This window comes from Penicillium cataractarum, assembly GCF_028827025.1.
Source record: "Penicillium cataractarum strain IBT 29864 chromosome Unknown utg000004l, whole genome shotgun sequence".
Classification (NCBI taxonomy): Eukaryota; Fungi; Ascomycota; class Eurotiomycetes; order Eurotiales; family Aspergillaceae; genus Penicillium; species Penicillium cataractarum.
Genome location: NW_026622740.1, coordinates 2,228,492 through 2,254,651, shown reverse-complemented (window position 1 = coordinate 2,254,651; position 26,160 = coordinate 2,228,492). Strand labels below are relative to the sequence as shown.

The following is a 26,160-nucleotide window of genomic DNA, read 5'->3' as shown; positions in this document are numbered from 1 at the left end:
ACCGCCCGCAGACCGTTCTGTCATACCCCGATCGCCATGGAGAGCTCGACTACTCCCACCAGCAAGCTGGTATCCTACCAGGGAGCTGACTATAATATGATTAAGGAGGGCTTGGCGTATATCCTCAACCCACCGGCTCAGGAAGCCGCCTCCAAGGGCACCAGAAGGGATCTCAAGGACGAAGACGAGAGCCAATCGGTCTTCTACAACCCAATCCAACAATTCAATCGTGACCTGAGTGTCCTAGCCATTCGCGCTTTCAGTGAACATGCGATGGATGTGAAGAAACAAAAGGCGGATCAGAAGTTGAAGAGACGCGCCACAGGCAATGGTACCAACAAGGGAAAGAAGCGCAAGCGCGAGGGTTCCTCCGACGAACAGGCACCTAACCGGTCATCTACAGAGGGCGAGAATGCAGCAAAGCCCGAGACAACCGAGCAGTCTGCGCCAGCTCCCATCGAGACGTCCGAGTCGACCCCTGCGCCCTCGTTCACAGTCCTTGATGCCCTCTCCGCGACGGGTCTGCGCGCCCTCCGATATGCCTCCGAATTGCCAGCAGTTTCCAAGGTGGTTGGAAATGACCTCTCAGAATCCGCCATTAAGTCAATGAGGACGAATATCGAGTACAACAAGCTGCAGGACCGTATCCAGCCGAACCTGGGCGATGCGCGTGTCTTTATGTACGGCGCCGCCGGTGATCCAACCCGCAAATTCGATGTGATCGACCTGGATCCTTATGGTACCGCTGCTCCCTTCCTGGATGCGGCAATTCAGGGTGTTAAGGATGGTGGCCTGCTTTGTGTCACTTGCACCGATGCAGGTGTCTGGGCCTCGACCGGGTATGCTGAGAAGGCGTTCTCCCTTTACGGTGGTACCCCGATCAAGGGCTTGCACTCGCATGAAGGTGGCCTGCGCCTCATCTTGAACAGTCTGGCAATGTCCGCTGCCAAATACGGAATTGCAATTGAGCCACTGCTCTCGCTCTCGATCGATTTCTACGCCCGTGTGTTCGTGCGGGTGTCTCGTTCCCCAGCACAAGTCAAGTTCACTGCCAGCAACTCAATGCTTGTATACAATTGTGATGCTGGATGCGGTGCATGGACGCTTCAGCCCCTCGCTGCCTGCAACGAAAAGCTTGATCGCAAGGGAAACCCCCTGTATCACTATAAGCTGGCCCAGGGCCCGAGGGCCAATACTTACTGTGAGCACTGCGGCTTCAAGACACATCTTGCAGGTCCGATGTGGGCTGGCCCTCTTCATAACCCTCACTTCATTCAGCGGATTTTGGACATTCTTCCCACTTTGGACCCGGAGACGTATCAGACTATTCCTCGTATTGAGGGCATGCTTACCACCGCCATGGAAGAGGACCTCGACCTCAGTCCCTCCTTCACCCAGTCCTCAGATAAGCAGCAACAAGACTCCGAAACCGAGACAGCCAAATCTAACGCCAACGAACAAAATGACTACCCGGCTATCATCCCACGTACGAGCCCGGCTCTCCATGAGCCGTACCCCTTCTACTTCTCTCTAAGCGCTCTCTCAAAGGTCCTCCATTGCGCGACCGTCCCACAGGACGAATTCCGAGGTGCTCTTCGCTCAGTCGGGTACCGCTCTACCCGTAGCCACGCCAAACCAAACTCCATCCGCACCGACGCCCCCTGGAGCGTCGTCTGGGAAATCATGCGTGAATGGGTCCGCCAACACTCTCCCGTGAAGGAGACCTCCCTGAAGCCCGGTACCGCCGGCGCCGCTATCATGGCTAAGAGCCGTGACAACCTGCGCAAGGGCAGCAGCGAAGACCCCTGGCTAGCGCAGTTGAAGAATGACCTCCTTGCAGCCGTTGAGTCTGGAAAGGACATCAGCGATCTGGTCACCAAGGTCGAAGCCTCTCTGTACAGATCTGGATCTCGGCAGTCCTTCGTGACTCAAGCACAAACTGCCGATGCGCAGGAGAAGCCTACCCAGAAGCAGCCTGTCGATGTTCAGAAGAAGCCTGCCAGTGATGGCCCAGCCGCGCAGGCACACCCCAGCACGCTGGAGGTGAAATTTGATGCTGCACTTGGTCGAGAGGCATCAGCCGCACACTCGAAGAAGCGTCTCGTGCGGTATCAGCTCAATCCCCGTGCGAACTGGGGACCGTTGAATCGGGCGGCAGCGAACTCGAAGTGATGATTTTTGTTTGATAGATGTACGTTTTATGTGATGTAAATACCAAAAGACCAGCCTTTTAGCCTTGTGATATTCCTGTTCAAGACAGTTTAGGACCGAGTATGTTTACCGCCGAATCTTTTAGGCCTGGTTCCATTAGGATCTCTACATTCTCCCTGGGATACACACCAGATAACGCAGTACAGCTCACTCACGGATATTACCTTCATACTGCCCATATTCATCTCTCCACCCTACGTGTTCTAGACATAAAGAACAGCTTACCCTCCTACCCAAACAATCACAAAGTAATAATCGGGGTCCTTGCAAAATACCGGGATATGCCACGACTATTTCCCTATGCAGCATTTAGATACCACTTCTTTCTTCCCACTGTGTGTTTAATTCCACTTTCCTAGGTACTACTAGCAACCATGATATCCTCCCAGAACCAGAACCCCACCAATCTACTCAATCTCCCCGTGGAGGCTAATCCTGCTAATATCAACCCCCCTAACCGCAGTCGATAGGGCATGTCTAGCGCAATGCAATCAAATTTTGATGGAGATCATGACACGCTACTATTTTCCAGACGGGATCGTGGAATTCTTCGACTCTTACAGGACTATGGAGAAATTTGCAGATGGGACGTTTCATCACCTTAGACATCCTTATATCACCATGGATTTTCTGGTCAGGCTTCTTCGTGACTTGCGCATTTCTGATTCTGCTTCCGCGCTACGTGAAACTATGTCTTTGGCGTGTTTTGATTAGTTCAAATAGAGTCGCCATAATTCCATGTCTTTTGGTAACCATGGGGATGGATAGATGGTCAAGCTTCCATTGGATTACGGTGCGCCACTCACTGAGGCTGAATTCGGCGTCGCGTCTTTGATTCATATCTCGTCGGTAGAGGCTCGGATCAAACCTTCAGCAATGAGCTCGTATCTCTACACTCGGAAATATGTGCACGTTACGTGGGGCGATTATTGTTTGCTTTCCTCTTAACAAGTCGGCTATGCCTCTGATGAAGTCATGGAAATGCTAGAAAGCATAGATAGCACATACAGATTGCCAGTGCGGATAGGGTCTTCCTTCTTCCTGCTTCCTCTCGTTGCTAGTAGTAGTCTTTCAAATCCCCAATAACATTATACAACCACGATTCCACTCTACTTCTATACATTACTTCTACATCATGTTCAAATTTCTCTACTCCACCCCCAATCAAAAGCAACTCTAGAACGAAAATTAGAACATATCATTACTCCCATTATAAACACCACGAACCAGGAGACGAAACTGGCTCGAATCTAATAACAAAAAGAAGAAATGGAAACGTAAGACGAACACACAAGGCATAAATAACAAATCGTCACGTCTCGGAAGAAAAAGGAAAAGAAAAAAAGTGTAAAGCAATTCAAAAAGCCAAGAGACGCTCCTCATCGAGTCATTCTCGCTTTTATCTTTCGCTGCATGTCTCTGCCTTTCGCTTTCTCAAGGCCGTCTAAAGTAGGGGTGGGTAACTCAACAATGCAAAAACATCAGACATCACGTCACGTCAACATCAACATCAAGGAGATCTGCCGGCATCTATACATCATGTTCTGTAGTCAGACTCGTTATCCGGTTTGCACATCCCAGATGAGAAATCTAGAAGTGCGAAACGGCAACCGCAACGGCCTGAGAGTCGCTGTGGCTGATGCTGACGGTGATCTGCTTGACACCGGCTTGCTTGGCAGCGGTAGCGGCAGCGCCGTGAAGCTAAATGGAGATCTCCCGTTAGCGCTGCCGATCATTTCAATCGTGTATCGGAAAGGGTAACCAAACTTACGTTAACAACGGGAGCGCCATTGGCATCGCTTCCGATCTCAATCTCCTTCAGGGCAGCACCAGCACCCTTGCTGCTGACACCGAGCGACTTGAACACGGCTTCCTTGGCACTCCAGCGGCCGGCGAACGAGGCCTGAGGGGAAGCAGCCTTGCGGCAGTACTCCTGCTCGGAGGCAGTGAAGTTGCGCTCGACAAAGGTCTCGTTGGAGATGTTGACAGCGTCGATGTTCTCAACATCAACGCCAACCTTGGAGTTCTCACCAGCGGCGTTGGCCTTGGCGAGGGACTCAACCATCTGGCGGGTGCTCTCCTTCTCCTCAGCCTTGGGAGGGGTGGTGGAGAACTTCAGCTCGGAGGTCTTCTTGTCCACGCTGACGCGGTAGTCGGGGTTCAGGAAGACCTGGCTCTGCTGGGCATCCTCGTAGGGGGCCTTGTTCTTGGCAACGAAGATGGTGTTGTTGATAAGGCCGTTGTGGAAGTAGCGGTAAGCCTTCTTCTGGCGCGACTCGACCTTGTTCTTGTAGGTCTGGTACTGAGCCTGGTCAAGCGCAGCGTACAGGTACTTGGGGTGGATACCAATGACCTGGGCGCCCTTCTGACCGAAACCGAACGAGGTCACGGAGAAGGCCTTGATACCGTCGGTCTGGATGCTGCGGCTGGGGTAAACGATGTAGTCGAACTTCTCCATCACCTTATCCACGTTGTCGGCGTTGCGGTTACCGGGCACGAGACCGGAGTCAAGAACCTGCAAACAGCCGTTGAACATCCAGGCACCAGCGGCACCCTTGGGGTGACCGGTGAGGTACTTCTGGAAGATACCCATGACGGCGTTACCCTTCTTGCGGCCGAGGTGCTTGAGCTGCTGGCAAATGACATCGGACTCGTTCTTGTCATTGGCAACGGTCGAGGTACCGTGGAAGGAGGCGACACCGATATCATCGACAGTGAGACCCCAGGTGGCGAGGGCACCACGCAGGGGAGCGATACGAGAGTCTTGCTTCCAGAAGTTGTTGCCAAGGCTGAACTGAGCATCCCTCTCCTGGCGAACGGCCTCGCGCTCGATGTGCTGGGCACGCTCGTGCATGTACTCGGAGGCGTTGAAGGTCTCGTCGGACTGGGCCTGCATGGCATCAACCTCCTCCTGGAGGTAGAGCAGCTCAGACTCCTGCCACTCCTTGATCTGCTTCTTGCGAAGCTCAAGCTGGCGACGACGGTATTTGATGTCCAGTAGAGGCGAGGGGAACTTGCCGGGGTTCTCACGGGCAGTGGTGAGAACACCCTGGCCAGGAGCGGGCACGGAGCGACCAATCTTGTCGGTGGCGGTGGTGGTCAGGGCAATGATACCGTGAATGGGGACACCCATGTCGAGGGCGAGCTGAGCGCTCATGATGAGTTGCATACCGCAACCCTGAGACTCCATGAAACCGGCACGGGTAGTGGTGGTAGGACGGGACATCTCCTGAGGGGTACGGCCGTGGGCGAACTCGTCCTCGGCGTTGCTGGTAGCCTTCATGTTGGCGAACTCGTACGAACCTTCCTCCTGGAAGTCATCGAAACCACCGACGAAGCAGACGCGAGCCTTGCCCTCCACGATGGTCTCGTAACCAATGTCAACGGACTCGACGGCAGTAGCGCAAGCACCGACGGGGGTCTTGATAGGACCGGTCGAGGACAGGAGCAACATGTTCACCCAAGCACTCATGGTGTTAATGAAGGACTCCTGCAGAATATCCTTCTGCAGAGGCTTGTCAAGGTAACGGTCCTTGTACATACCGCGCAGAGCGTGGGTACCACCGATACCGGAACCAATGCAGTTACCAACCTCAGAAAGGTGGACATACTTGTAGAACTCGTAGGGGTCGGTGATACCAGCAGAGAGCATGGACTCGGCGGTACAGACCAGGACGAACAGAGTAACGGGGTCGACCTGCTCGATGATGTCGTCGGGAATACCGTAGCGCTTGGCGTCCCAGCCAGTAGGGATCTGACCAGCAACGAGACGGTCGAAGGAGAGAGCCTTGGGGATGAGCAGGTTGGCACCCTTGCGGAGGCGGACGGTGTACTCGCCAGACTCGGGGATCTCGAAGATCTCGACCTTGTCGCCGTGCTCACGCTTGAACTCCTCGGCGGTCTCCTTGGAGGCCTCGAAGGGCTCCAGATCCTCCTGGATGACGATCTCCTGCAGAAGCTGCTTCTGCTTGGGGTCGTAACCCTTGAAAAGCTCGGGCTCGATGAGACGGATACCGGTGTGCTCCAGGATGAACTTCTCGTACTTGGGCTTGACGTCCTTGTCGTCAACGGGCTCGCCAGTCTTGGCGTCAACCCAGCCAGAGTAGGCCTTGCCCTTGAGGGGACCGTTGTGGTGCTTGATCAGGCCCATAATCCAGGCCATCTCAACGCAACCCTCGAGAGAGAACTTGCCGTAAGCCTCCATCTCCCAACGGGTACGGGAGTTACCCCAAGGTCCAACCTCGGCGAAACCAGTGACGACGACAACCTTGTCCAGGTTGACCATACCCTTGAGGTTCTCGTTGAGAGGCTTAACCTCGGAGTCCCAGTCGGGGAGCTTGGGGAACTCGAACTTGATGTTGGCACGAGGCTCGGCAACGACCTTCTTATACAGAACGCCGCTGTCCTCACCGTTGACAACCTTGTTCTCAATGGCAGTCTCCTTGATGACGGCCTGGCGGACGTCACTGGTCTCCATGATGTCGGTACGAAGACGGGTCATCAGGTCCTTCAGGTCGGGGATGAACTGCAGACCACCGTTGAGATCGGCCCAGACGGGGTCAAGCTGGCAGAGGTTGACGACAGCGGGGGACATCAGACCCAGCAGGTTGAAGGCCATCTCCTGCTGAGAGAAGGTGCGGACACCAAGCTTCTCAACACCCTCAGCGACCATGTTGTTACCGCTCATCAGACCAGTACCACGGGTCCAGCCAATGACGGCACCGCAAATGGTGAGGTAGTTGGCCCAGTTCTCAGAGTACCAGCGGTTGAAGAGAGTCTCCAGGCCGAGCTTGGACTCGGAGTACAGACCGTCGTTACCGAAGGTACCGTGGTTAGGCGAGAGAGGAAGGATGACCTGGGCAGGGCGGGTCTCGAAGCCGTGGGCCTGCTTCTGGGTCTTGATCGAACCCAGCATGCGGAGTAGGTTGGTTAGCATGATACGGTGAGCCAGCTCGGACTTGGAGTCGATAGAGTCGATCTCGCGGCCATTCTCGGGGATGGCAGCGAAGGGGACGACAAAGTCAAGATCCCAGCCGAGACCCTTCTTGGTGTCGTAGATGTAGTCCACGAGAGCCTCCACATCCTGCTTGCTGCCCTGGTTGAAGGGCACGACAACCAGCTGGGAGCCACGGGCACCGAAGCGGGCGTACATGGCCTGGTAGTACTCGGTGACCTCACGAGAGAAGCGGCTGGTGGTGACAACGACCTTGGCACCGCCGGAAATCAGGCCCTGGAGGACCTCAGCGCCAATGGAACCGGCACCAGCACCAGTCATGAGGACGTTCTTGCCCTGGAAGGAGAGACCGGAACGAGCAGCCGACTCGAGAACATTCAGGTAGATGCCGGTCAGCTTCTTGTTGTAGTCCCAGCCGTGCTCAGACTTCTTCTTGAGGTGCAGGAAGGGAATGGTCTCGACCTTGCCAGGACGAATGGCGGCAGTGCGCGTCAGACCGTTGCGGCCAGACTTGTTGGCGGTGCCGTTCTCCTGGGGCATGATCTGGTTCTCGTTCATGCTCAGAGCGTGGAGCACGTCCTTGTACAAAGCAGCAAACTGGAGCTGAGAGGCCTTGGACAGGCGGTGTTGCTTGCGAATAAGCTTGTACACGTTCTTGAGATCGTTCTGGACCTTGTTGCGGTTGCTGTACTCGGAGATGGGACCACCCTCGGCCATCTGCTTGACGTAGTGCTCCAACTTACGAGCGCTAGCACGGGGGGCCTCCTTGAAGGTAATGTTACCCCGGGCATCAACGCTGGTCTGGGGACCAGTGGGGACGGCGACATCCTTGTAGACGGGAGCCACATCCATCACTTCCTTGCAGTTATCAATGAGCTGCTGTCCAAGCTCCTTGGCGAGCTGGTAGGTTTCACCACGCTCGGTGGGGCAGTTGTCAATGTGGTATTGCATGAAATCGAGGAGGAGAGGGTTGGAGCGGTTCATGATGCGAATGCACTGGCTGACAATCTCACGGTCAATCACCTGGAGGCGACCAAAGATGATGTCGTAGTACATGCTGAGGGCATCCTGGCGAGCCCAGTTCCACGAAGAGTCGTAGACACGGGCCTTGAGCGGGTCAAAGGAGGGCTCAATGCCGGAGGCGTAGAAGTCGCCGTGCTCAGCGGACCACAAGTCGAGCTGGGCCTGGAGGGCCTTCTGGGTCTCTTGAGATGTGATGAAGGCCTTGTCACCGGCACGGAGATCCATCTTCAAGTAGCGGGCAATGACCTCCAATTGCTGCTTGAACAGAGCCCGCTGGTCCTTGGTCAGGGCGTCAATGGCAGCAGGATCCATCATCATGCCGCCACCGCCAGCACCGCTGTCACCACCGGCCGCAGGAGCGGAGAGGTTAACACCGGCGCTGGCAGCATACTTGTTGGTGACGTCGTCCAAGAAGGCCTTGGCATCACCCTCCGAACCCAGACGGGAGGCCGGCTCCATGGTAATAGCAAGCAGCAACACACCGTCCTGGCGGCCCGCGCCCAAGCCCCACCGCGTCTCGAGGTACTTGCGAACGGCTGTTATGTTGAAGCCACCGGGCATCTTGGAGGAGACCATACGGGCGATGAGGGAAGACGATTGCTTGCCGAGTTGGCCGTTGAAAGTGGCCTGCATGGCGGCACCGAGCTCGTCCAGCGGGGTGTCCTCGGGCTTCTCTGGCGTCGAACCGAATTCCTTGCCCAAGTCTCCGAGAATTTCGTTCTGTAACGTGGACTTGCCTGTGACAAGAAAAAAAAAGAGTACCAATTAGCATTTCCCGCACTGTTTAATTTGACCGGTAGAATTGTCCGAGTATCTTCATGCATAAACAAGTCCAAACTTACCTCCAACAAGATCCTTAATGGCTTTCGTCAATGGCACATCGGCCAGACCCTTCTTCAGCTTCTGGGCCACCAGGGACCGCAGGATATCGACTGCGGTGACTGGGACATCCTCTACCGCGGCAGCCGGGCCAGCACTGGGAGGAGGGGGAGCTGCAGCCACGGGAGCAGCAGCCGCGGGGGCAGAACCACCAGCAGCGGCAGCAGGAGCTTCGGCAGCTGGTTCTGGCTCATCTTCGACGGGGTCAACATCGTAATAGATCTCCTTGGCGTCCTTGTTGTAGCAGAGAATTTGACGCTGTACGGAGGTGGCGGCATCGTAGGCCTCGTACTTGGAGGCGAGTGTGCGGCGGGCCATTCCACCGAGGGTATCTGCGGGGCCAATCTCAACAATGCGCTCGGTGCGCTGCTCGGCAAGGATGACATCTTGAGTCTCAATCCATCGGACGGGCGAGGCGAACTGGTAGGCGAGCAGCTCCACCAGGAGGGTGTGAGCCAGCTCCTGCTCAATCTCAGGACGCATGGCGAATTGTGTTATGTGTAGAAGGTGGGGGGATATATGTGGTCGAGGGAGAAGAAGGTTTGGAGGGTATCGAGAACTCGGTCGATTTTGTGAAGGTAATTAGGGTAAGTCGTCGGACGTGTGTCTAGAATTCGGGCGCGACGGGGGGACTGTCGTCGCTTGAAAGCCCACTGAAGGGATTGATTCTAGAAAACAAGAAAAAAAGAAGGGAAATAAGAAAACAAGCAATTAGGGAGGGAGAAGGAAATAAGGTCCCAAAAGTCTGGAGGAGGAGGAGAAGGAGGAGGAGAGGATAGGATTTGGTGGAGTTGAAGACCACCGACGAGAGAAAAAAAAGGTGGGAAAGCGATAGGCCTTGATAGGGTGGTGGTGGTAATACCGGATACGGGCTGGTAATTTTGGCCGATCTTCTATGTATCTACTGTACGGAGTAGAGGGGGAGAGAACTCTTCCCATCAATGCCGAGTAATTATGATTAAATTACAATACGGGTTTCTCGGGAGGGGTTACGGGAACAATTGCAATGAATAAAACGTGGTAGGCAGGACCAAAGGTTGGTCCAGTCAAGGTTTCAGTAATTACCTTTGGGTTAGTAGCGGACAGAAGGGATGAGAGAAGTGGTGAGGCCGTTGGGGGCTCTGGAAGCTCATGGTAACCGCCGTGCGGCGACTACTGGGGCCCGTTCCTGGCAGGCCAACTGGGGCCAATGGGGAGACTCCCAACACTCCATCACTGTCCCCATCGACCCACTTTTTCTTTGGCTTGATGGATTTATTCACTATGTTGTTAGGTCCAACTGTATATTTTTGCTGACCTCGACTATATCCTGTACCACGAGTTTCGTGCTCATATCTACATTGTACATATTAGATAATTCCATGGGGCAGTGTAACCACCCAATCCCACATTAAAGATCCATCTAGACTCGTTGAATGAGTGTAAATCTAATATATTACATGTAATACCGGTGTTACCAATATTACCCGTATTTCCATGACCGGCCGGAAGTCATCGCCCAGTGGAAACCCGTTGAATAGTGGCAAATAAGAGGGAACCCGTCCCCGATGGCCGAGTAATCCCCAATACCATTCTATACGCCCCATTGTTTCTGGCCGTATGGTACGATACTTCCACCGCACGGAATTCTCTCCCACTGTGTCGGGCGGAGTCTGCCAGAGTATTGGGGCGGGTCTGCTTCCCCCCTAAACCCTTTTGGGCCAGGTACAGTTCAACAGCGAAATTCTTTTTTTTTTTTACCGTCACCGTTCCACCCATTGTCACCCATTTTCTTGTTGCTGTTGGAGTGAATACTGAGAGAAGATCTTCTCGACCTCCGGCTACTCCTTCTATCTCCTCCCCCCCCCCATCATCATCCTCCCCTCCTCTTCTCTCCCCCATACTCTCCCTCTCCACCTTATCCTCCCTCTTTCTTCTTCATTTTGATGTCCTTGTGAATTCCGTCTTTTATTTTATTTAATTCAATTCCTCGTGGTCGAGACGACTCCTACCTTGTAAGTTTTCCTCGAGAAGTCGGGCTTGGTCCCCGCCAACTTTTTTTGGGGCGACGTCCGCACCTCTAAGAACATTCCGACTCACCATCAACCTCTTCTCTACAGAATTCAACCTTCGACCGACCCTAATTGCCCGGGTCTCCTAGAGGACAAGGAGAAAAACAACATCATCATGTACGGCACATCCACCGGTCCCCAGACCGGAATCAACACGCCCCGGTCTTCTCAGTCTCTGCGCCCACTCATCCTTTCACATGGCTCCCTCGAGTTCTCCTTCCTTGTCCCTACCTCGCTTCATTTCCATGCCTCTCAGTTGAAGGATGGTTTCACCACATCATTACCCGAGCCTACGGATGAATTGGCCCAGGACGACGAGCCCTCCTCCGTCGTGGAGCTGGTGGCCCGCTACATCGGCCATGTCGCCCACGAGGTCGAGGAGGGTGAGGACGATGCTCAGGGTAGCTACCTCGAGGTCCTCAAGCTCGTTCTGAATGAATTTGAGCGTGCCTTTATGCGCGGAAACGATGTCCACGCCGTCGCAGCCGCCCTGTCCAGCATTGTTCCTAAGAAGAACCAGGTGGTCGAGGCCTACTACGCCGGTCGTGCCGCCGCCGGCCGGCCCACCAAGCCCTACGACTCGGCTCTGTTCCGCGCAGCCTCCGACGAGGCCGCCGGCATCTACACGGTGTTTGGTGGTCAGGGTAACATCGAGGAGTACTTTGACGAATTGCGCACAGTCTATACCACCTACCCCTCCTTTGTGGAAGACCTGATTGTCTCCTCTGCAGAGCTCCTGCAGTCGCTGTCTCGCGAGCCCGAGGCCAGCAAGCTCTACCCCAAGGGCCTCGATATTATGCGCTGGCTGCAGGACCGGGATGCCCAGCCCGATACCGACTACCTCGTCTCGGCTCCCGTCAGTCTGCCCTTGATCGGTCTCGTTCAATTGGCCCACTACACCGTGACCTGCAAGGTCCTGGGCCAGCAGCCCGGTGATCTTGTGGAGCGCATCCGCGGAACTACTGGTCACTCCCAGGGTGTGGTCACCGCTGCCGCCATTGCTACTGCGACCACCTGGGAGTCCTTTGCCCAGGCCTCTCGCAATGCCCTCACCATGCTGTTCTGGATCGGTCTGCGAAGCCAGCAGGCCTACCCTCGCACTTCCCTGGCCCCCTCCATGCTGCAGGACTCGATTGAGAACGGTGAGGGTACCCCCACCCCCATGCTCTCCATTCGGGATCTCTCTCGCACCGCTGTCCAGGAGCACATTGATGCCACCAACCAGCACTTGCCGGAGGACCGCCACATCGCGATCTCCCTCGTCAACAGTGCCCGCAACTTCGTGGTGACTGGTCCTCCCATCTCCCTCTACGGTCTGAACCTGCGTCTGCGCAAGGTCAAGGCCCCCACTGGACTCGACCAGAACCGTGTTCCGTTCACTCAGCGCAAGGTTCGGTTCGTCAACCGCTTCCTGCCCATCACCGCCCCCTTCCACAGCCAGTACCTCACCTCCGCCTACGACCGCATTCTTGAGGATCTGGAGGATGCGGTTGACATCCCCGCCAAGTCCCTCCTCATCCCCGTCTTCAACACCAAGACCGGAGAGGACCTGCGCCAGCTCGGTGACAAGAGTGCCGTGCCTGCCTTGGTCCGCATGATCACTCACGATGCCGTCAACTGGGAGCAAGCCACCGTCTTCCCCGGTGCCACCCACATTGTCGACTTTGGTCCCGGTGGTATCTCCGGCCTGGGTGTCCTCACCAACCGTAACAAGGACGGTACCGGTGTTCGCGTCATTCTGGCTGGTGAGATGGACGGCACCAACGCCGAGGTTGGCTACAAGCCCGAGCTGTTTGACCGTGATGAGCACTCGGTCAAGTACGCCGTGGACTGGGTCAAGGAGCACGGCCCTCGTCTGGTGCAGACCTCCACCGGAGAGACCTACGTTGACACCAAGATGAGTCGCCTGCTTGGTATTCCCCCGTGATGGTCGCTGGTATGACCCCTACCACCGTCCCCTGGGACTTCGTGGCCGCCACCATGAACGCTGGCTACCACATTGAGTTGGCCGGTGGTGGTTACTACAACGCGAAGACCATGACCGCCGCCATCAACAAGATCGAGAAGGTTATCCCGCCTGGCCGCGGTATCACCGTTAACTTGATCTACGTCAACCCCCGTGCCATGGCTTGGCAGATTCCTCTCATCGGCCGCCTGCGTGCCGAGGGTGTCCCCATCGAGGGTCTGACCATCGGTGCCGGTGTCCCCTCCATCGAGGTCGCCAACGAGTACATCGAGACTCTCGGTATCAAGCACATTTCCTTCAAGCCCGGCTCCGGTGATGCCATTCAGCAGGTCATCAACATCGCCAAGGCCAACCCCAAGTTCCCCATCATCCTGCAGTGGACCGGTGGCCGTGGCGGTGGTCACCACTCCTTCGAGGACTTCCACCAGCCTATCCTCCAGATGTACAGCCGTATCCGCAAGCAGGACAACATTGTCTTGGTTGCTGGTAGTGGTTTCGGTGGTGCTGAGGACACCTACCCTTACCTCTCTGGTGCTTGGTCCGCCAAGTTCGGCTACCCTCCCATGCCCTTCGATGGTTGCTTGTTCGGTAGCCGCATGATGATCGCCAAGGAGGCTCACACTTCCAAGAACGCGAAGAAGGCCATCGCTGAGGCCCCCGGTGTCGATAACGAGGAGTGGGAGAAGACCTACAAGGGTGCTGCCGGTGGTATCATCACTGTCCTCTCCGAGATGGGTGAGCCCATCCACAAGCTGGCTACCCGTGGTGTCCTGTTCTGGCAGGAGATGGACCAGAAGATCTTCAAGCTCGACAAGGCCAAGCGTGTCCCTGAGCTCAAGAAGCAGCGCAACTACATCATCAAGAAGCTCAATGATGACTTCCACAAGGTGTGGTTCGGCCGCAACGCCGCTGGCGAGACTGTTGACCTTGAGGACATGACCTATGCCGAAGTCGTCCACCGCATGGTGGATCTGATGTACGTCAAGCACGAGTCTCGTTGGATTGACGACTCGCTCAAGCGTCTGACTGGTGACTTCCTGCGCCGTGTTGAGGAGCGCTTCACCACTGCCGATGGCCAGGCTTCCCTGCTCCAGAACTACTCCGAGCTCGACACCCCTTACCCCGCCGTTGACACCATTCTGGCTGCCTACCCCGAGGCTGCTAAACAGCTGATCAACGCTCAGGATGTTCAGCACTTCCTGCTGCTTTGCCAGCGCCGTGGCCAGAAGCCCGTTCCTTTCGTCCCTGTCCTGGATGAGAACTTCGAGTACTTCTTCAAGAAGGACTCCCTCTGGCAGAGTGAAGACCTCGAGGCCGTTGTCGACCAGGATGTCGGCCGTACCTGTATTTTGCAGGGCCCCATGGCTGCTCGCTTCTCCAACATCATTGACGAGCCTGTCAAGGACATCCTCGGCGGTGTCCACCAGGGCCACATTGCCGGTCTGATCCGCGATGTCTACGCTGGTGACAAGTCCAAGATCCCCGTTATTGAGTACTTCGGTGGCAACCTGGTTGACGACGCCGATGAGCCCGAGGTCGAGGGTCTGACTGTCTCCGAGGAGACCAACAAGGTCAGCTTCCGTCTGTCCTCTTCTACCTCCGCCGACCTGCCCAGCCTCGACCGCTGGCTCCGCCTGCTCGCTGGCAACACTTACTCGTGGCGCCACGCCCTGTTCCTGGCCGATGTGTTCGTCCAGGGCCACCGGTTCCAGAGCAACCCCATGAAGCGCATTGTCGCCCCCACTGCTGGTCTCTACGTGGAGATCACCAACCCTAACGACCCCGCCAAGACTGTCGTTAGCGTGCGTGAGCCCTACCAGTCCGGCAAGCTGGTCAAGACCGTCGAGGCCAAGGTCAACGAGAATGGTCAGATCTCTCTGACCATGTTCGAGGGCCGCACTGCCGAGGGTGGTGTCGTTCCTCTGACTTTCCTCTTCACCTACCACCCCGAGACCGGTTATGCCCCCATCCGTGAGGTCATGGGCGACCGCAACGACCGCATCAAGGAGTTCTACTACCGCATCTGGTTCGGCAACAAGGATGTGCCCTTCGACACTCCTACCACTGCCACTTTCAACGGTGGTCGTGAGACCATTACCAGCCAGGCTGTTGCTGACTTTGTCCACGCCGTTGGTAACACCGGTGAGGCCTTCGTTGACCGTCCCGGCAAGGAGGTCTTCGCTCCCATGGATTTCGCCATTGTCGCTGGCTGGAAGGCCATCACCATGCCCATCTTCCCTCGCACCATTGACGGTGATCTGCTGAAGCTGGTTCACTTGTCTAACGGCTTCAAGATGATCCCCGGCGCTCAGCCTCTGAAGGTTGGCGACGTTCTGGACACCACTGCCCAGATCAACGCCGTCATCAACCAGGAGTCCGGCAAGATGGTTGAGGTCTGCGGTACCATCAAGCGTGATGGCAAGCCCATCATGCAGGTTACCAGCCAGTTCCTGTACCGCGGTGCCTACTCGGACTTCGAGAACACCTTCCAGCGCAAGGATGAGGTTCCCATGCAGGTTCACCTCGCCACTAGCCGCGATGTTGCCATCCTCCGCTCCAAGGAGTGGTTCCGCATGGACGAGTCCGACATTGAGCTCCTTGGCCAGACCCTCACTTTCCGTCTGCAGAGCTTGATCCGCTTCAAGAACCAGACTGTCTTCAGCAACGTCCAGACCATTGGTCAGGTCCTTCTGGAGCTCCCCACCAAGGAGGTCATCCAGGTTGCCTCCGTCGACTACGAGGCTGGTGTCTCTCACGGTAACCCCGTGATTGACTACCTCCAGCGTAACGGTACCTCCATCGAGCAGCCCGTCTACTTCGAGAACCCCATCCCTCTGAGTGGCAAGACTGCTCTGGAGCTGCGTGCCCCGGCCTCCAACGAGACCTACGCCCGCGTCTCTGGTGACTACAACCCCATCCACGTCTCTCGTGTCTTCTCCAGCTACGCCAACTTGCCCGGTACCATCACTCACGGCATGTACAGCAGTGCTGCCGTCCGTTCCCTCGTGGAGACTTGGGCCGCTGAGAACAACATTGGCCGTGTTCGTGGCTTCCACGCTTCCCTTGTCGGCATGGTTCTGCCCAACGACATGGTCACCGTCAAGCTGCAGCACGTCGGTATGATTGCTGGTCGCAAGATCATTAAGGTCGAGGCCAGCAACAAGGAGACCGAGGAGAAGGTTCTTGTCTGCGAGGCCGAGGTTGAGCAGCCCGTTACCTCTTACGTCTTCACTGGCCAGGGTTCTCAGGAGCAGGGCATGGGTATGGAGCTCTACGCTAGCAGCCCCGTCGCCAAGGAGGTCTGGGACCGTGCCGATCGCCACTTCATGGAGAACTACGGTCTGTCCATCATTGACATCGTCAAGAACAACCCCAAGGAGCTCACCGTCTACTTCGGTGGTCCTCGTGGTAAGGCCATCCGCCAGAACTACATGGCCATGACCTTCGAGTCTGTGAACGCCGACGGCTCCATCAAGTCCGAGAAGATCTTCAAGGAGGTTGATGAGGACACCGCCTCTTACACCTACCGCTCACCCACCGGTCTGCTGTCCGCCACTCAGTTCACCCAGCCCGCCCTCACCCTCATGGAGAAGGCCAGCTTCGAGGACATGCGCTCCAAGGGTCTAGTTCAGCGTGACAGCAGCTTCGCCGGTCACTCCCTGGGTGAATACTCGGCCCTTGCTGCCCTTGCCGACGTCATGCCCATTGAGAGCTTGGTCTCCGTCGTGTTCTACCGTGGTCTGACCATGCAGGTTGCTGTCGAGCGTGACGAACAAGGTCGCTCCAACTACTCCATGTGCGCTGTCAACCCCAGCCGTATCTCCAAGACCTTCAACGAGCAGGCCTTGCAGTACGTCGTCGAGGTCATCTCCGAGCAGACTGGCTGGCTTCTGGAGATTGTCAACTACAACGTTGCCAACATGCAGTACGTTGCTGCTGGTGATGTAAGTTTTACTTCCCCCTCCTCTTTCTAACATTCAAATATACTAACATACAAACTTCTAGCTCCGCGCCCTCGACTGCCTTACCAACCTCCTGAACTTCCTTAAGGCCCAGAACATCGACATCCCCGCTCTGATGCAGAGCATGTCGCTTGAGGACCTGAAGGCTCACCTGGTCAGCATCATCCAGGAGTGCGTCAAGCAGACCGAGGCCAAGCCCAAGCCCATCCAGCTGGAGCGTGGTTTCGCCACCATCCCCCTCAAGGGCATCGACGTCCCCTTCCACAGCACTTTCCTGCGCTCCGGTGTCAAGCCCTTCCGCTCCTTCTTGCTCAAGAAGATCAACAAGACCACCATCGACCCCTCCAAGCTGGTTGGCAAGTACATCCCCAACGTCACTGCCCGTCCCTTCGAGATCACCAAGGAGTACTTCGAGGACGTCTACCGCCTCACCAACTCTCCCCGTATCGCCGCCATCCTGGCCAACTGGGAGAAGTATGAGGAGGGCACTGAGAACGCTGCCCGCGCTTAGATGTGTGTTCGTTGGGTCTCTTGATGTGTTGTGATGTTGATTCCCCACTGCGATAATGTGTTTTCTTTCTTTTTTGTCTGATAGAATGGCCTGCTTCGTGGGTCATGTGATGTGACATGTCTTAAACTTGGCGCTGTTGATTGTTGTTGCATGTATATGTTTTGGTTTTGTTACATCTCTTTTATTAGTTTTACTTTTTCAATTGGTTTTCTTATAGAATGTTTCTTTGGTTCAGTAGAGTGTCTATCTAGCCGAGGCTATATTGCCATAATGGGAGATTTCTTATTAAACCGTCTTCCCAGAGGCTTTTCTCCAAGTGTCCATATGCTAGAGATGGTTCAATAACCATCTTGCAAGACACCTACACGATATCCTACTACTATGACCTTAGAGGCTTCTGCGGGCCGCAATCATAAAATCAGAAGAGCTACTTCTACAAATAAAGAAATTTGTATCATTCAAGAACCCCTCAAATCCATTCTCACTTCCCTAAAACGTATTATCGTACAAGAAAATTCAACTCCCGCCAAAAAAAAGAGAAAAGGAGTCCTACAACTTCCCATTAAATCATGGCTATTGCCAAACAACCCCTCGCCTAAGTAGCCTTCCAGGTACCAGGCCGCAAGAGTCTGTCCTCCTTACCATACAAACCGACGTCCTTAACGATGGCAATGAAACGACGATGGTTCTCCTTGGACTCGCCAATGCGGGGACGGAAAATACGTAGAAGGTCGGAACTGGTGATTCCGGTGGCGGGGATCGCGGCGTGAATTTCGGCGGGCGTGGGGAATGGTTGGCCGGATGGGATGGGGGTGGAGCGACCGGCGCCTGTTGTCGGTAGGTATTAGTACATCATGAATACTACTGTATACATATAGATTGATTCAAGGTTGAATCAATCACAGGAGAAACTTGCCTCTTGGTCCATCGGGGCTTGCGGCTCGGCTACCGGGGAACTGGTTGCCAGCGACGGGGCTCGCAGCTCGGGATCCTTGGGGAGTGCCACTGCGCGAAGTGGCTGATGGGGGATTCAATCTTAGTTTCTTGGTCTTGCCGCTCTCACTCAGCTCGCCTCCAGATCCAACACCGATATCGACCTCGCTGCCGGATCCAGAGCCGCCGAGTGGATTGTTTCGAATGCGTTTCTTACCGGCCTATAAGTCAATTAGCATTCCTCTTGATATAACCGGAGTCGAATATAGTTACTCACCTGTGCTGCAGATGGGGACATTGGGCGCGAAGTGGGCTGATGCTTGTTCTTCGCCTTCTTTCGAGAAGTGTCGGTGCCACTTGCGTCCGAGCCTGGGGATCCCAAGCGCTTGCGAGAGCCAGGTGCTGGCTTCTTCAAAGCATCTGTGTGCTTAGGGCGACCCGAGGGTGTATTGCTGCCCTTGGTAGATGTGGCCGAGTCCTTCTCTCGCTGAAGTCTTTCCTCCTCAGCCTTGCGCTTTTCTTCTTCCTTTTGGCGTTCGACCTCGCTGTCATCAGAGCTCTGTATGCAATCAAATCAGTATTTTGTATACTCGACATCTCAATAGAAAAGAAAGATCGCACCTCTTCATCAGTGTATGGATTGACATCGGAGCCACTGCTGTACTCGTAATTCCTCTCTCGTTTCTTGAGAGCCTTGCGGACCCTCTTGCCGAAGGTTTTGCGGGCTTCACGCTCCTTCTTCTCCCGCTCCTCCTCCTCCTCGTAGTCCTTCTCTTGCTTGAGGTCGAACACGTTCGCCTTCAATTGATCTTGCTTGATTCGCTGCTCAGCTGCCTTGGTCTCTTCATCTTGTTCGTCGTTGAACAGATCAGCATGTTCTTCGTCATCGGCGAATCGGTCTTCTTCGAAGTCCATTTCACTGGCCTCCAAGCCTTCTCTACCGCTCAAGCCACCTTGTTTGCCGGCATAGACTTTGTGCTGCTTAGCAAATAGATCAAGTTCTTTCTTCATCTCGACCTCCTTCTGCTTTTCCATGAACCACCGAGGGTCCTTCATGCGCTTAGACATGTGCTTCTCTGCCTCCTCGATGGTCAAAGCCTTGAATTGCTGCTTGGCGCTGAATTTGTACCACTTCTCAGCGGGGATCATGCGCATCTTGTTGTTCTCAAGGACAAAGACTGCATGGGTCTCCGACAACGCAGCTTCATAGTTGCCCACCCAGATATTGCGGTTATCGAAATCCTCAAGGTGCCACGGTAGAGCCTCCTCATACTTGATGCGAGCTCTAGCAATCTCCTCCTTGGTCATGTCCGACTTGAAGACTTGTTGTGTTTTCTGCTTGGGAGCATTCGGCCTCTTTGCAGTCGACCCGACCGAGGGCGCAATCTGCGCCATATTCTCAGCGCGCTCCTTCTCGCGCGCGGCTCTTCGAGCATCCAAGGCCTCCCGTTCGGCCTCGTCCAGCTGTTGGCCGTCAGGTCCGACCATCTTCTCTCCATGCGATTCATGGGCTCGGGCGCGCGGGTCTCGGCGATGAAGTCTGACGGGGCGCGTAAACTGGGATTCATCGCGCGGGTCGATAGTTCGTTTGGAAGAGAACCGGGCAACGTGGTGTTTCAACCCCTCGCGCAAAGCCTTTCTCGTGGTAACGAGCGGGTAGTCAACATATTTCTGAGATAACAAAGGCCCGCTGAATCCGTTGACGGAGCGTAGATCTGGGACGAGAGCTGGTCGGGGCTTGGGAGGCAGTGGTAGGGACGCGGCGCCGGGGACCGAAGGACGTGCGGGCAAGGTTTTGATTGCGGTATTTCCGCCGGGAGCAGCTCCCAGAGGCCTCGCGGGCCTTCTCTTTGGGCGAACGAGGGGGTCGCCTGCGTTCCGGGCGCGGCGAATCCTCATCGGAGGAGGAGGAGCGCCGTTGGTCCCCGTGGTCCCCGTTGGCGTGGGGCCGTTGGAGGCGTTGGTTGGAGTTGACATTTTCTCAGAGATGAGAGCGTGATGGCGCGTCTTCTCAGGTCAAGAAAGTGATATTGCAGCACATCCACCGGGGAAGGTAAGATGGGGACTGGGTCAACAGGATGAAAGAAGACGAGAGGTCTGGGGGGGAGCTGGAGTCGGAGTTGGAGGTCACGGGCAGTGATCGCACGCTTAGGTAAGCACTGCCCTCATCCTTTCGCAAGGGTATCGCCACGACAGGTTTATACTTCATTATTCTTTCATCTTTTCACTTTGCAATCAAAGAAAACTGAATTCGTTACTTTCATATATCATTGAATAGTACACTCTATACATATAAGTGTATGTAGTTCTCATCTTAGGCCAGGAATCTCTCATTCGCCAAACTTCTGTCCCGGTTCCAAACGCCTGTACGGGCATGCGATCCAGTCGCATCCCTGCTTATAGATCTCCGTTCCCCACCACTTGAACCCATCAACCCAGCCAGGGTAAATGAGGAAGAAGAAGACAACGAGCACGGCAAATGCCAGTCCCGAGTCCAAGGCTGCTGAGAGCGTCATGGCGTACTTTTCCCACCAGGCGGTCCTGCGTCGGCGGATCACGTAGTTAAACACAAAACATACAAGCGCCCAGACAGAAAAGTTCAGCCCTGTCGCAGGAGGGATCCAGCTGAGACTGCCAAAGAGAATAGGGAAATTGACCTTCCGCCAGAAATTCTTCTTGCTGCGACGACCTAAGATCCAAGCCGCGACGGGTGCTGCCGCGCCTATCAGAAACGCCCAGACGAGAGGTCGATAGAGTCCACCTGGACCGAAGAATCTCTGAGGCCCAACGACACCCCAGAGGATACTACCGTTGAAATGGACGCGCGCAATAGGACAGTTAAAGCCGTTCAAAGCCTGGGGAGTGCAAAGCCCGGGAATGTAGGAGAACATCCAGTTCAGAACACCAATCTGTGTCAAGCTAGATACCAAGGTCGCCACCATCTGTACACCGAAGAGGATGCGTGGCGGGATTTTCATGTAGTGTCCGAGCTTGAGATCTGATGAGAACTTGATGCCCTGCGCTGAACTGATGTAAGAGTAAGTCACGAAGATCATGTTCGCAACTGGCCGTCCAGGAAAGACAATGCCACACAAGAGCTGGCAGATCAGATAAAGACTGCTGTGTTGGTTTGTAACAGCCATGATGATGCCGACGGGAATGAAGAACACGCTGGTAATAAGCAGTGCCAGAAAGAGGCCATACCAGGGTAAGTGGACCGGGTAGCTTTAAAACAGGAAGGACAATGGTTAGTACTCGCCAGTAGATTCGCGGCAATAAGAAGGGGATAAACGTACTGCTCTACAGTGTAGGTGGCAATGACCAGCATCGTAATGAGCACGATCAGGTACCACGTTAGAGGAGCATCTTTGTAGCGTCTCATTAGACGGCAATGCACATCCTCCATTCCCAAAGGCATCTCCCGACTCGGTTCGTGAGAACTAACTCTCGATGCCTCACGAGGGTGTCGCGGTGGAGAAGCATGTCCGTTTTCTGTTCGCAGAGGCTGGTATGTCTCAAAGCCTGGTACATCCCTACGCTCCTCGAAGGCCTTGCGAGTCTGGTGCAAGATATCATTACCATACCAGCAGATGGTGTGGGTAACCAGGGAGGTCAGAGCGGCAAATTGAACACCATATGATAAGACATAGGTGATGGGAAGATAAACTGGAGAGTATTCTTCGTACGCCTTTTGATCGAAGAGAAAGTCCGGCGTCAAGATTCGGCTCACGTTGTATGGGTGGCCTGTGTTGTCAAAAACTGCCGCAGAAAGGATGGGCATGTATGAGGAGAAGAGCACATTTTTATAGTCTGTAATGTCACATGGTCAGTCAGCCATCAGGCTGGTTGTTAAGGACCTCTCAAGACTTACACAAGATCGGGGCAATGATCCAAATAACCACCACCAGGCCAGTCACAATATTGGCTGCTGCCCACCATGGCGTGAGCAAGGGTGACCCGATATATGCGATTTGAGCCCAGTCGAAAGTCAAAGGCAACATCCCGAGACCCGAAGCAACACCAAACTACAGCGGTCAGCAAAAGATATATCCAAAGTTAAGGAACCAGTAACGTACAAGATTGGACACAACGACATTCTTGGGCGCGAACCAGGTCACAACGTTAAAGTAGCTGAGGGCTGGCATCAACAATCCCGGTACAAAGTACCAGACGAAGGCACCGGCCCATACAAGAATGAAGAACTTGTACCGGGAGATGCTCCATCCGTTGGCCTTCTTATTGGCGGTCTTGTGCATAGTGGAAAACATAGCAGTGGACATGAGAGTCCCCGGCCAGATCATGGCCGAAGGCCGAACCAAGAAGCGTCGAGTCAATCCGGCAAATGCATAACCCAGGACTTGTGTAGAAATGATGAGCAGCAGCTGATACAAGATTGGAACCTCTTGCTGATAAAATTTGTGTTGCTCGACGATGACCTGGTGAGAGATTATTGTTAGAATGAGGCTGGTAGCGAATTGGGCAGGATACCAACATCAGTGGCAAATGCAAATCCAAAAGAAACGTTGCTGCTGATATAGACGCATGCGTGTTCCTTCTCGTTCCAACGTCCTTGGCCAAACCAAAGTCGGATCCTCGTGAGCAGAGACGGATCAGGAGAATCAAGATCGCCCGATCGTGATTCTCGATGATCGAGCGTTCCATTCTCAAAAACTTCGATGGGGTCATCTGCCCGTTTAAACAGAACATCCCAGAACTTGCCCAATGGGTGAACCAAAACCAACGCAATAATCGGAGTAATAGCGACGCTCGGGTAGCGGAGGGAGAAAAAAAGATTGGCAGCCGAGCCAGTCAGTGAGAAAAGTAATGCAAGAATCCACATGCGAGGGGCTATATGAGGTACAAATGTCAGACAGGGTTTCACCAAGCGGGGCAGATCGAAGCTTCGGGCATGAACCTGCGGGGTGGGAAAGGACTTACTATTGATAGAGAGCGTAATATCGTCCGTCGCCGGGACAGTTGCCCGCACTTGCGCATACCTGTAATTTCTTTGTCAATAACCATTCGTAATCTCAATGGGGGAAACGCAGGGTCGATCTGTGGACCTGGACCGATTTGAAACAGAACGTACGGCGAATTATCCGGGGGATCCTCATCGAAAGGCTTTGCATCTTCGTCCTCAATATCCAACACATCCTCATCGTCGCTTGTCATGTACGGCGAGGATGCTGGGGTTTCCTGCATCACAGGATTCCCAGGTACCGCAAGCCCCGTTGCGAACGAGAACTTGGAATCGGGGCCCATTCCTACGTCCGAAGTGGCCGACGAGGGTCGCCGCTTGTGGCCCTCCGTGTATAAAGCACTGCTCATACGCCGACCAGAAAAATGTGATTGCTTGGATTTGGATAATCGTCGACGGTGGAGTGCATCGGTCGAAGGGCCTTCGGCACAGCTCTCGAAGCTCGCCCGCTGTAGCCTGCCGGGAGACCGTTCCGGGGCAGGTTTATCTCGTCGAGCAGCAGGATCAACATCGTCGTCGTCATTGTCGTCGGACTCGTCCTGTGGGATACGCACAGCTCCGTATGAAGACGAGCCCAGTGCGGGCGACGTCCGGAGAAGAGGGGCTCGAGACATGAAAACCCGGAAGCGTTGAGCGAGCGACTTCGAATCGTCGGGCGGGGTTAACTCGAGGGGCTCGTCCGGGTCGCTACTTCCATTGTTGGGTCTGTGAGGGCCCTGCTCTGTGTCTGTGAGCGTGGGAGTGTCGCCTTCCTCGTGGGAGACGTGAGAATCGGGATCGTCGACTCGGTCCGATTCGGCGGAGAGCTCAGGTTGTCCCCTCGGGTTCGGGGGACAAGTCCGCTTCCGCGTCTGCAGTGGGATGGCGGCCGTGGTGACGGTGGGGGGAGGTGAGTGCAATGATGAAATGTTAGCTTCTTTGGGGTTAGAGCGTGCAGTAGTCTTGCTCTTAGGCGAGTCAAGCGAGTTAACGGAGCTTCGGACAGTTCAGTCAGGTTGATCTTAAAGGAATTGGGAGCGTTGAGTGGTGCAATTGTGGTGGAGAAGCCCCACAGTCGACGAATCCATCTCGACGAGTCCCGTTTAGAGAACTACATGGGAGTATGTATCTGGAGTATATCTGGAATAAATTCTTGAATATTCTTGAATAGATGATGACAGCAAAGCCATAGTATATGATCAGTGGGTTATACCCCCAAAAAGTCTATCAGGATATACAATATATAAAAGGTCATCAACATGCTTAGAACAGCTCCACCACCTTCTCGTCCTCATCCTGTGCAGGTTGCGCTTGAGGAGCGTCTTCAATCTGCTTTTGTGCTTCCGCCAATTCGGCGTCAGTCTTTTCTCCCTCGCCTTCCTCGTCTCGCATAATCACTTGCACCAGCCGGTCACAGGCCTCGCGCACGTCCTCGTCCTCCACGTGGAGATGGCATTCTCGAACGAAGGGGTACACTTGCGCGGCGCGGATCTTGTCTCGGCCATCCCGAGTCGTAGTCAAGAGGAGCAGAGTCTCTAGATGGGTGGTAATGATAGTGTTGTCACTATCACGCTTCTTATCGGGGGGCAGGAGTTGCAGATCTGGCAGCATGGACATCATCTCGTCATCCGGGAACTCTTCGGGTCCCGCGATCGGAAGAAGGAGATAGGGCAGCAAGTTGGCCTCGTCCTCGCCGAAAAGCATAGGGTGCGAAGAGACGTCAAAGGCTACATTCTTGATGGTCGAGGCAACACCCTTGCGTCGAATGTCGCTCTTGTGTTCCGTGAAGACGGTCAGCTTAGTGATCGGGACCACTCCGTCGTACTCTTGCCGCGTGGTGAAGTACGCTCTCCCCGTCTCGGTTTGGGACAGATCGGCGAAGAGGTAGGAGAGATAATCGAAGTTGGCGTGCTTGTTGAGATCACCCTCGGCACCCTTCACAAAGCAATCCATCAGCTGGTCAATGGCATTCTCAGAGGTAGAAACCGCCGCGGGGGCTTTCCGCTTTAGTGTGTGGAGTTTCTTGAGGTGGTCGGATTTGACGAGGTTAGCCAGCAACATGGCAAACTCGTCAGCGTTGGGCTCCTTGACATTCTGAGACAAGACGGTACAAGGTTAGTTTCCAAGGAGCCGTGGGCTTGTGTCGCACAAGAAAGCACTTACCATGAGCTTCCTCAACAAGATTTCAAGGAACTCGTCATCGCTGGCCAGGCACTCCAGGATCTCCTCGTCACTGGCGAGGTTGATAAGAATCGTCAAGGCATTCTTCGCAATGGGCTAGGGATACCGAGTCTATGTCAGTTTACTTGTTCCACGGAGCCGAAAAGGGTCGCACGCACAGTGTAGTCTTTGGCCAGCAGCTTCAGGTCGCGCACGGGGAGTAGTTGCTGTCGCTTGAAAAGGCTTGGTTGGGCGGTAGAGAAACCAACTAGGTTCTCACAGGCTGAAGGAGGATATACGTATCAGACATTGATCGATGCGACGTTGACTTTTGGGGGTTTGGAAACGGGAGTTCGAATTTCGGGGCGCTGGCGGAGTGTCTTACCAATCTGTCGAATTTGCGTATTGCCGTGGTGAAGGAACTCCACCAGCTAGGGAGAAGGTCAGTTTGTAAATCCATAGTCCTGGTCATGAAGAGAGACATGAAATACCTCTTCTAGTTCTGTCGGCATCGTGGAGGGGGAATATGTTGAAGGTGGTATTGATGGAGTTG

The 26,160-nt window shown here is 54.7% G+C and overlaps 6 protein-coding genes across 6 annotated transcripts; 3 read left to right on the top strand and 3 right to left on the bottom strand.

The window, feature by feature from the left end:
• Positions 1 to 36: 36 nt before the first annotated feature.
• N7496_005316 (tRNA (guanine26-N2)-dimethyltransferase) lies at positions 37 to 2,172 on the top strand (the record flags this gene model as incomplete). The annotated part of the gene is made up of 1 exon (XM_056698245.1): positions 37 to 2,172. The coding sequence occupies one exon, from the start codon at positions 37 to 39 to the stop codon at positions 2,170 to 2,172; it is 2,136 nt and encodes a 711-aa protein (XP_056556770.1).
• Positions 2,173 to 3,801: 1,629 nt separating this feature from the next.
• Positions 3,802 to 9,550, bottom strand: N7496_005315 (trifunctional fatty acid synthase subunit FAS2; the record flags this gene model as incomplete). The annotated part of the gene is made up of 3 exons (XM_056698244.1): positions 3,802 to 3,912; positions 3,983 to 8,925; positions 9,031 to 9,550. 3 exons carry the CDS (start codon positions 9,548 to 9,550, stop codon positions 3,802 to 3,804), a joined length of 5,574 nt encoding a protein of 1,857 aa, XP_056556769.1.
• Positions 9,551 to 11,233: 1,683 nt separating this feature from the next.
• On the top strand, positions 11,234 to 13,045 carry N7496_005314 (Fatty acid synthase subunit beta; the record flags this gene model as incomplete). Its single annotated transcript, XM_056698243.1, has 1 exon — positions 11,234 to 13,045. One exon carries the CDS (start codon positions 11,234 to 11,236, stop codon positions 13,043 to 13,045), a length of 1,812 nt encoding a protein of 603 aa, XP_056556768.1.
• N7496_005313 (tetrafunctional fatty acid synthase subunit FAS1) lies at positions 13,045 to 17,557 on the top strand (the record flags this gene model as incomplete). The annotated part of the gene is made up of 2 exons (XM_056698242.1): positions 13,045 to 17,028; positions 17,090 to 17,557. The coding sequence occupies 2 exons, from the start codon at positions 13,045 to 13,047 to the stop codon at positions 17,555 to 17,557; spliced, it is 4,452 nt and encodes a 1,483-aa protein (XP_056556767.1).
• A 595-nt stretch (positions 17,558 to 18,152) lies between these two features.
• N7496_005312 (transcription factor IIF subunit TFG1) lies at positions 18,153 to 20,467 on the bottom strand (the record flags this gene model as incomplete). The annotated part of the gene is made up of 4 exons (XM_056698241.1): positions 18,153 to 18,385; positions 18,474 to 18,711; positions 18,768 to 19,049; positions 19,112 to 20,467. The coding sequence occupies 4 exons, from the start codon at positions 20,465 to 20,467 to the stop codon at positions 18,153 to 18,155; spliced, it is 2,109 nt and encodes a 702-aa protein (XP_056556766.1).
• Positions 20,468 to 20,471: 4 nt separating this feature from the next.
• N7496_005311 (Oligopeptide transporter OPT superfamily) lies at positions 20,472 to 26,119 on the bottom strand (the record flags this gene model as incomplete). Its single annotated transcript, XM_056698240.1, has 13 exons — positions 20,472 to 20,497; positions 20,853 to 21,715; positions 21,787 to 22,300; positions 22,362 to 22,515; positions 22,567 to 22,926; positions 22,983 to 23,338; positions 23,429 to 23,487; positions 23,580 to 24,319; positions 24,726 to 25,541; positions 25,611 to 25,724; positions 25,787 to 25,890; positions 25,993 to 26,038; positions 26,099 to 26,119. 13 exons carry the CDS (start codon positions 26,117 to 26,119, stop codon positions 20,472 to 20,474), a joined length of 4,173 nt encoding a protein of 1,390 aa, XP_056556765.1.
• Between the last annotated feature and the right edge of the window lie 41 nt (positions 26,120 to 26,160).